General features: G+C 33.2%; 1 protein-coding gene across 2 annotated transcripts; it reads right to left on the bottom strand.

Moving 5' to 3' along the window:
- Window positions 1-3,871: 3,871 nt before the first annotated feature.
- LOC108149412 lies at window positions 3,872-10,228 on the bottom strand. Of its 2 annotated transcripts, none has more exons than XM_017276968.2 (3): window positions 10,142-10,228; window positions 7,509-7,607; window positions 3,872-4,483 (listed from the first exon to the last, which is right to left on the bottom strand). In XM_017276968.2, exons 2-3 carry the CDS (start codon window positions 7,567-7,569, stop codon window positions 4,098-4,100), a joined length of 447 nt encoding a protein of 148 aa, XP_017132457.1. In that variant the 5' UTR covers window positions 7,570-7,607; window positions 10,142-10,228; the 3' UTR covers window positions 3,872-4,097. The 2 variants fall into 2 exon arrangements, with proteins under 2 accessions (XP_017132457.1, XP_017132456.1); XM_017276967.1 differs by lacking the exon at window positions 10,142-10,228 and adding an exon at window positions 8,161-8,309.
- Window positions 10,229-10,498: the final 270 nt, after the last annotated feature.

Here is a 10,498-nt window from a genome sequence, read left to right as displayed (position 1 = left end):
TTGCAAATGCCAGAGCCTCGAATTGCAGGGGAATCGGAATATAAAAAGTGCTGGTGCAATGGAAAGCGAATCCCACACACAGTTCGAAGGGATTATTCTGCACTACTATATGCTGAGCCAGCGAAGTTATTTTATGGTTACATACAAATAGCTGTTAGGGGTTTTAGCTGTCTCAAAATGAAATTTATATCTGTTTTCTGTGGCAGTATAATATACTATGGATGTATAAGTACAGTAATATTTTTATACAAGCTTCAACTTGAACTAGATTTTATTTAAATTATATTTTTTTTTTTAATTTAAAATACAATATCCCTTGAATTTGTTTCAGAATTAAATTTAAATAATGATTATTATTTTTTTATAAAACGAAAGCCAACACCACGACACATACCAGCATTTAAGAACCACTTTTATTGAAAAATCTTCATTTACCCCCATAATACCACAATAACTCGTAATAAAATCAAAACTTTAAAAGCTAGCAATTTCATTCAATCCTATTCCAGTAACAAAGTTGCCTTTATAGTCATCTGCACAATCATCTAAGGAATGGTAAGCACATAAAATCAATTTGCCAGGCAAACAATGCCAAAGTACGTAATTTTTTCCAGCAATCACTTGCACTTGACTGCAATCGCCGTTCAAGCAGCCTCAGGTGGGCCAAAGGCTAAAGAAAAATCGCCGAAATAAAAGGCAGAGATTTCTTGCCATTTTACCCCCTATCTTTTATGCGATTCACAGGTCAATGAGCCAAAAGGAAAACCGGAGGAACTTGGTAGAGAAATGACAGCAATTTGTGGGAATCTCTGGTGCAGCACGTGCCACAGGAATGCAGCTGCAGCAGCAGCAGCAGCAGCATCATCACCATCAACAGCAATCAGCTTCTGAGAGGGCGTGACATATACAAAATATCATGGCATACTTCTAGGCAGCTAGTAAAAAGTCTTACTCCGCATTGCGTATACGCCACGATGGTTGCAAACGAAACGTGACTCAATGTTCTCTATGAACAATAAAAATATTTGCTCTTGGCTAGAAGAAAGCCAAGTATAAATCATGCAGCTGATTAACATACAAAATCTGCATGTCACTAAAATGCTAGCGAATTCCAAAGACAAATGTTGACTTGTGAGATTTAACGCTAGCAAAACAACGTTGTTAGTTAGGAAAACAATAAGAATCATCCTTCATGTGTTTCCTTAAAAAGTATAACTCAAAGAGAAGAAAAAATATCTTAGCACAGGCATTTATAATCTAGTGTTTAAAGAACAAATAATAAATTCAAAGCTGAGTTTGATTGTTCTTTTCAAGCAATAATTTTTACAAATTGAATTCATTTAAACGCAAAAATCACTGGAATCAACAGTCAAGAAATTCTATGTTTATGGAAATTCTAGCCAACAAAAAGAAGGTTTATGCATTGCACAGATATTTGCGCGATGGCTTGGAATGAATAACAAATAACCCCGCAGACAATGATAACTTTATAGCCTGCTGGCGTTTTGTTTTTCTTCTGCTCGACCCACCCTGCGTATGCGCTATTTGGCGCGTAATGACATTTATGTTAGCTTACTTTTATGATGCATATTTTGGAGTGCCTCTCAAGTGTGAAACTTTTAGCAAAAACAATTACCTGGAAAAACTTTGAGCTGTTCAATTATGGGGAAAAGTGTGATTGAAAAAAATAAGATAATGGCTCTTCTTCAAATTTTAAAACAAAGTACTGTTAACAATCAAATAATTTTACAAAACTCACTGAAATAAATAAAAGCAAAGGTCAAGCTCATTTCTGACCAAAAATTTAAGCTATGTAGGTTTGCCAATTCATATTTACAAATCAAACAATTAAAGAAAATGCGGAACTGAATAAAGGCCAATAGCAAGCGGCAAAAACAGTAATAAATGATTTGCACAATATTTTTGGCGAGGGCGCTCAGTGAATTCAAAATCAATGTTTTTTATGTTGGCGCCAGAATGTCGGCGAAAATAAAAGGAAGCCAACGACTGAACAGACAGAGACCAGGCTGCCAATGAGCCTGAGGAAGTGGGCGTGGCTGGGCGAGTGGTTGGTTGGGCGGAAGGGGCGGGGCAGGGCGGATGCTGTTGCTGTGGCAACAAGGCGCCACTAAGTCGACAGTACGCACCCATAGACAAAAGCTGCAGAGCCATTTGAGCTGGCGACGACAGAACACAAATGCTAACGCATGTAGGTCGACCCAAAAGTTGTGTTTGTATCTGTATATCTATCTGCGTATCTGTGAGAGCGTATTTCGGCATTTGTATGTGTGCAGAAGACAAACAGCAACTGGCTGCGTATTAAAGTTGGTGGTCAGAGCCAAAAAAATGAGCTACACCCTGAGAAATCATCCTTAATATTTTAGCATAATACTTTTATTTGTTTAAGCACTTAAGCAAAAAAAGTAATAATACCTAATAAAATTTACTGAAATTATTTCGATTCTGTAGTTTTTAAAATAACCAGCTCTTACAATTGAATTCTAAATAATTGTGTCCATGTGAAAACAAAATCAAAATACTGTCAATAATGCCAAACTCTTTGTAGTGATTCTATAACATAAAGAGTTTTAAATTAAAGTTGATTCCTTTGAGAGTCATATAAAATGCTGTTTTTAATGATTTTTTTTTTATAAATTGCGTTCAAACCCACTTAAAAATAGTCGTCTCAGCTTGATGTTTGTAGTTTTTATTTTAATTTAATTTAATTTAGTTTAATTTAATTTAATTTAATTTAATTTAATTTAATTTAATTTAATTTAATTTAATTTAATTTAATTTAATTTAATTTAATTTAATTTAATTTAATTTAATTTAATTTAATTTAATTTAATTTAATTTAATTTAATTTAATTTAATTTAATTTAATTTTAATTTTTGTATTTGGAAAATATTATACAGTTTTTATTTAATTTTGAAAATTACAGAAATATTACAAGTTCAATTATTTTTTTTTTAAATAATTATTTTGATTTATTTTTTTCTTTGTGTAATTCTGTATAACTGTGTGCGTGCTTGACTTAATGGGCCAACATGTCGTCAGGGTTCTCATGCTCATCCTCAACAATAAAACTAACAAAGTTGCCCTATTATTTTTGGCCTGCGTAGACAGTGATTTTGACTCTGGGCCACAAAACAATTTCTGTAGACATTTTGGCAGCAAGTATCAAAGCGATAGACAGGGACAGACCGCAGGAAAAGGCACCGAGCCGAAATATGTGGGCGAGTCCTTGGTCAACTTTAGCGTTCGTCCTTCGTTTTCACATATGAAAATTTCGATTTAATATAATTGCCGCCGACATATTCTGTAAACGCATAAATTTTGCGTTGAGCAAAGTGATTTAAGTGCTAAACATAAGTAATTGAATTTCTGCAGTCCAATGTGTTTATGCATCGATAATTTATGGTCAACATTTTGGTTAGTCAGAACTAAAGCCTAAAGTTAATTAAATTTGTAACAATATAAATGCTAAGGTTTTGTAAAATTAAATTCAGTTTTGGAGATTTAAAAAATTGTATAGTTTTGATATAATATTAAATACATTTAAACAACAATTAAAAGTTAGCTTGAAGTAAAGGCAAAAGATTTTATAAAAAGTTATATTATAAAAAGTACTATTGTTCATAGCTTGACTATTTTTTTAAATTGTTTATGTTTACTAATATTTAAGACTTTTATTATTATTATAATTATTACATTATAAAAATTGTATTTTATATTTTATTGTAATTTTATTTTTATTTCTTTTAATGTTTCTGTTTATATAATATTCAATTTTAAATAGCTTATTCTCGTTTAACATAATGCTTTTATTGTAAAATTCCCTGTAATTTCCCAGTAAAACTCCAAAACTTCAGTTAAATATAATGCTTATATTTTCATAGAAATTAAATACAAATACGAAATACGAGACTAAACGCACAACAGCTGCCAAGACAAATGGGATGTGTACATAGCTAAAAATATGGCAAACATCAAAGAACTTAGTGCAGAATATTAAAGACTTAGTGTAAACAGTTGGGCTAAGGTACTTTTTTATGAATGCAGGCTTCGGGATGCGGATGCTAGAGTTGCTAAGTTAATGCCTGATGACGCTGGCCAGTGCCAGACTGACCACCGAGCCGACCAGGCTGTAGGCCACCTGGCGAGCTCCCATCAAGGACTTGGCCCCATTGCATCCTTCGTCGGCACAGGTGCAGATGATCTGCTTGTAGCCCTCGTTGTCGGCCGTGAAGCAGGCGTTCTGTATCTTTTCCTCGATAAAGCCGCAGCCCCTCTCGATCCTGTGCTCATTGTTCGCCTCGAACTTGATCACCGTCTTGCGGCAGAAAGCCTCCTTGCCACTGGGCGGGGCACAGTCCTTCAGGTACTGGTTGTCCCTCTGGGCACGGGGCGTGTTGACCACCAGACCACCGCAGTCCTCGTTGTCATGCGTGTTGCACTGGTGGCACCGAATGGCACTCACTGCAATGGCAACCGAATAAGGCAGCAATGCATTAGTTATGTGCATTTTATTTATTTCAACCAGCACTTAAATAATAAGGTTATCAACACACCTTACAATTCATACAAATTATTGCCCAAGATTTGAAAAGTTAGTTGGATACTTTGATATCTGAATTACAGAAATATTTGAATTTAAAATGTATTTTTTCTTTAAGTAAAGGAAATATTGTTGATGTGTGATATATTAAGACAATTTACCGTAGTTATCGCCTTGTAGATTAATTAATAACAAATATGAACGGAAATTAATCATCAATCCTAGGCAATTTGTAGTATCAAAATTCTACAAATTAAAAGCACAATTAATATTTAATGTGTGAAATATTTAGACAATTAAATGTAGTTATCGCTTTGTAGATTTATTAAAGAAAAATGTAAATGGAATTTAATCATCAATCTTAGACAATTTGTAGCATCACAATTCTACAAATTAAAAGCACAATAAAGTTCTTAATGTGCGAAGTTCCAAATATATTACCATTGTTTTTAAAAAGTGAGATAATCTTAATTTTGCTAATGCGTGGAAAACATTAAAGTAATCTAAAGTTTGAATCTTTTGTTTTTTAGTTTCTTTTGTTTACTTTTAATGAGCTAGACAATAATGATTAATTATAATTCTAAAGAACATGTCATTAAAAAGCCGTTTTTTTTTTTATTTTTTTTTATACATACAAATTATTTATAATAATATAAATTTTGCTTATCTTGATTCTGAAATAATGCGCAACCACTTAATATTAGTTACGACATTTGCTTTAATTAAACCACACTTTCCCTCCTCGATGGTAATTGGATATGTGCAACCTCTAATGGCATTCAAATGCCGCGCAATTCGCCCTTTTCAAAGTGGCCGACACACTGACAGTAAATTGTTTTATTAGCCTCCCATCGCCACCCATATTCATACCCAGATACTGTCGGCAGGTGAGGCCTCTGACTGACAAACTAACAAACTGACTCCGATTCGACTGCAGTAACCTGAATAATTGCATGTCAACTGCTTGGGGCCAAAAAATAAATGCCGAAACATCCAGACTTTGGCACGCGAACCCTCGAGAACCCGGAAAAAACTAGGCTTAATATGCGTTTGAATTATGTCGAAGTTCAGTAGCCCTAACTAAAACATAATATATAATTACATATTTTACAAATAATCAGATAATCAATATCTTTAAACTATTTATTAAAAAAACAAAATTGGCGTTGTCAATTTATTTACCTAAAAGCTATAATGTGGTTAAAATAAATCTTTGATTTCAAAATCAATTGTTAGTATTTAATTAATATAATTAAAAATTCAAACTTTTTCCTAATAAATTATATTTAATTGACTCATAAATTTTTGTTAATTTACTTAAGCATAAATAGGAAATGTTTATTTTAAAAATAAATTTACTTAACTGAAAACAATTTCTAAGCTTCTTGAAAATATTTTAACATTAAATAGATATTTAAATAAATGAAAGATAGCTTTAAGTCATTGCACTTTTCTATTACATTTTTTATTGCCAAATCCGTTTTCCCATAAGCTTATTTGACAGTCTCTATCCAATTTGGTTAACATTTGACAGAAACTATGGCCTGAGGAAAGGAAGGGAATTGGAAGCCTTCAAGCCATCACTCAAAGGAGAATTTCCCCATTGAACCTGCTAAAAAAATTAGGTTGGCAAAGGGCAAGGACATGCAGACTGGAGCTCGTACTTGAAAATTCGAAATATGTCTGGGGCTGTCAGGATTATAAATGTCTAACGTATTGCGGGGCGTATGCATAATATTGTAACACTTTGGTGGCCACTCACGTAGACCTTTTGGCGATTAAGTGAATTCAGGGCAGGCCAAACAAAAATTAAATAATAAAAAGTCACCACTTGCCGTAAAAAAATCCACAGTGGCAGTTGCGATTGAGAATTTGCATTTTTAGCATTTTCCATTTGCATTTTACATTTGCTGCATATTCATGCGGCTGTTCAGCGAGTAACTCGGAGGAAAAGTGGAAAAGCGAGGGAAAAACGGGAAAGTAGAGGGAAATATTTCTCAACTGTTGCCATTGTTGCAACTTTTCGCTTGACAATTGTTCGCTAATGAAACGCGTTTTCAAGTTCGCCAGTGAAAAGGGAGAAGTATTATTCACTCGTCGATGTGGAATGTCCATAAACGTGCATATTTGCCCAAACGATTATTATACATAGTAGGTACATAAGTTCGTGTGCAAATACTTTCAATATTATTTAACGCCATTTAATGTTCCCTTAACAAGTGAGTGCGAGCCGCGAAATTGCTTGGACAATCAATTTACCCGTGGCGGTGGCTCACAAAGGATTGTGTGTGCGTGTGGGCATCCACTGTCTAATTAGAATAAACTCTCGGATTTTTTAAACAATTAAAAGTTAACTTAATGGTAGGCGGTAAAGTGAGACGCAGTAAGATGAGTTAATTGCTACAAATACTGCCAGCATCGTAAATTGATAAATAAATAGGTCATATCTGTGTCATCATTCAACCAAAAAGGAATTACAAAATTAGTTATTGAGGAATTTAAAGAACAATAAGTTCTATTAAAGTTTTGATTTGATTTTGATTTTCGTTTTCAATCAACAAACTTATCGCTCATTTTTGACAGAAATAAAATGAAAGCAATTCAATCCGGGTAAATTCAATTTAACGTGGCGCTTGAGTTGACAGAGTCTAGTTTTCATGAGAGGTTTTTTTCTTTTATTCAGCAAAGTGTTTGGCGTGAGTTTCCACCTCAGTGATCATGTGGCTTAATAAGTTGCGGTGGGTTGAGTACGATTTAAGCTAAATAGAAAATCAACAAATTGGCAAAAACTAAATGCTGAACAAATCTAAAGTGTTGGCCAATCAATTAAACTATTGTTATTGCTTAAATTGAAAGTGGATTTCAATTGATTAAAAATACAAAAAAAAAACCTAAAGGTTATATATTTATTTGTATAGACTACTTAATTACAAAATGAATATTCACCTGACATGAAATTGGCAACTAATGCAAGGCACACGGCATAGATGAAGATAGTTGTTGACATTTTTGCGGTTTTTCTTTCGGTTTTATCCAACGCAGATGCTGTAAGAAGTAGTAGAATTTTCTATTTAATTTATCTAATTCTTTTTTTGTTTTTGTGTGTGTTTGTAATTTGATTAGCATTAAACACAGCGATCTGTTCATTAGCATTACTTCAGTAATATTTATAATCTATAACACATTGTATTCGATTCTTATTTACACTAGTAAACCGGTATCAGAACGTGGCCTGCAAACGTGACAAATGCTAATATTGTACTAATACAACTGTTTGTTTAATATTTAAATAGATGTGATCGTAAATGTGCATATTTTCTTTTATTAGTTAAAAAGAATACATTTTTGCTCTAGTTTTTCTCTTCCACATATTTATGATGTGCTTGAAAAATTTAAAGGATTTATTTAGGCTATTTTACTTTATCAGAAATTATTAAGCTTATATTCACTCTTTTAAATCATTTTATTAATTATCGTTGAATGCTTAAATGTCACTAAATGTATTTTACTTTAATGTAATGTTCGTATTTAATATCCGTTTTAAATAAAATTGTGATTCAAATAATTATTGTATATTTTTTGTTATGCCTTTAATCACCTTTGAAAAGTTGAATTGAAGGCCACAGAACTCTTTATGGTCACAAATTGTTACAACACACAAGTATTCTCACACGAGTGGATTATTGTTGTTCAATGCGAGGGGACAACTTGACGCGAGCACCGTCGAGATGAATCTGAAAACTCGTATTTAACATTTCGAAAAACGTTGAATTTTCAAAAAGCCAGCTCAGCTCATCCACAAATGAGAGCCGAAGAGAGCGAGTGGAAGAAAGAGCGACTCCAACAACAAGATCGACCCTAAAGTCGGCAAATGGGAAAAATGGAAAAACTTCCGTCACTCGATCGTCTTTACGGGGTCGTATTATTATTATATTAAATAATCCATATATACATATATAGAGAGGGGGATGTTGAATGCTATACAAGGTAGTTCGCTCGCCGCATTGATAAGCTCTGGCTTCGGTTGGTTTCAGCTTGGTTCTTAACCCAAAAACAAAACGCCGTCCAAATGGAATCCACCGGCTTGAACCGGTTAAGTCCGACGTGACGTCACTGCCAAACAGAAAAAAAAAAATGTATTCAAGTATTAACCGAATTATGTCTCATTATCTGACATTAGACTTCAATTTAAAAGTTTTTAAACCTTTAAACAGCCGAAGAAATGATTTGTTTGTGGTTCTATTAAAGGGGTTTAAGGCACAGAGAGAAAAATTTATAAGCTGTATATTTAAAATAATACAAAAAAAAGTAAAAAACAATTTAGGAGATATATTTTCAAGAGTTTATAATATATCTTTCTATACTTAATATAAATTAAATTAAGATATTTATTTAAATTATGGCAGAAGTCACTAGGAAGGTAAATATTTTTAAGATAAATATCTTTTATAGGTATTGTAAAAATTAATAATGTTGTTGTTATATAAATAAACGTTTCAATTATAAAATCGAAAAGCTTTAATATTGAACCCATTTTTTGGTGTTAAGTATCAGTAATAAAAATAACATAAATTAAAATATAATAAAACTGATGTGTATTTAAGAACCTTTTCATTGACAATATAAACAATCCTTATCTGGCAATATAAAAACTGTAGAACAATTTCATAAGAAACTACATTTCCTTGTCAATGGGTCCATGATCGGAAGTCCTAAATCAAATCTTGGGCTCGGCCCGCGATGTCATTGCCTCTAAAACATTTTGCTGTTGAGTGATCAGTTTGGTTCCGGTGAGCTGAGCACGTTCCATAACATGGACTGTACGAGTACTACACTTTATAAAGCGATTTCCTTATCAACGGAGCTGATTAGTTAAAACTGGTTCGCACCTCCAAAAACTCAGCTGTGGTGGTTTGGTCTAGTCCGCATCGGTGACGAAGTCAGACTTCTAGACTCATCCTCATTTTAATTGAGGAAAACAGTGGTGTTGATAGGGAGGACGGAGCTCGAGCTTATCTGTCCTAGTTCAAGGCAGTTTGGGCAGCAGCAGTTTCGAATTCTTGACTCATTAAAGTCTACGTTACTTTGCTGCATTAATTAGGTGTCCGATTCTGCAAGCAATGCAACTAATTTGAAATTTCCACGCTGCTTTGTGTGAAGAGCCAAACCAAACCGAATAAATTCAGTGGTCGACCGTTCAGTGGTCGGTTTTAGCCAGTTTGAAGCGGTTGCATGGCCATAAAATAGTGCAACATTTTTTAAAACATTTTTAAGAGCAACAAAATAAAAGAAGATTTAAAAAATATTACACTCCCTTGCTTTAAGTGATTAAAAAAAATGGGAAAATTAAATTCAAATACTTGGCTAACAATGTTTTTTAAAGATTTAGCGTTTTTAACTAACATGGAAACTTGTTATGAATAGTCAACAAAAAATGATTTCTGTAAATACATGGAATCAAATGCTTTAAATTGAATATCGATGCGTTTAAATGTACAATAATTGAGACTCGAAAAAGAAACCTTTGCTTTGTATTATACAAATTTAATTAATCCGTTTTAATAGTTTGCAAAACTTACAATAATTTATTCCTTGTTAATACTTTGATTGGTAATTTCAGAATTCCATTGGCCGTAGAACCAAACTGCTGCAAATCCAACGGGTAACTGAGGTCTGTGAAAATATTGTCTTCGTCTTTAGGCAAATGGCATTGGGATCGTATCGAAGTCAGAAATCAGCTGATCAGCAAGCATTATTGGAAGGTCAGACTGGGATTCGAATATACCTACATAAGTACAGAACAAATCCAAACAGATTCTTGTTTGCTGGAACCGGTTTGCTGTTTTTTTTTTGTTCTAACAAATGATTTCTGGAGTTGTTAGTCCCCTGCCCTTCATTTCAACTGTCAGAACAAAAGATTAATTGCGCATAAAAAA

This window comes from Drosophila elegans, unplaced genomic scaffold (assembly GCF_018152505.1).
Source record: "Drosophila elegans isolate 14027-0461.03 unplaced genomic scaffold, ASM1815250v1 contig_814, whole genome shotgun sequence".
In the NCBI taxonomy this organism is placed as follows: domain Eukaryota; kingdom Metazoa; phylum Arthropoda; class Insecta; order Diptera; family Drosophilidae; genus Drosophila; species Drosophila elegans.
The sequence above is the reverse complement of the archived record's forward strand: the minus strand, read 5'-3'. Positions and strand labels throughout refer to the sequence as shown.

Bases quoted from the DNA above. Each gene is read 5' to 3' on its own strand.
- LOC108149412 (XM_017276968.2), bottom strand. From the start codon at position 7,569: ATGTCAACAACTATCTTCATCTATGCCGTGTGCCTTGCATTAGTTGCC. The intron at 4,484-7,508 runs GTGAATATTCAT...TTGCCATTGCAG, and splicing joins AGTTGCCAATTTCATGTCAG to TGAGTGCCATTCGGTGCCAC.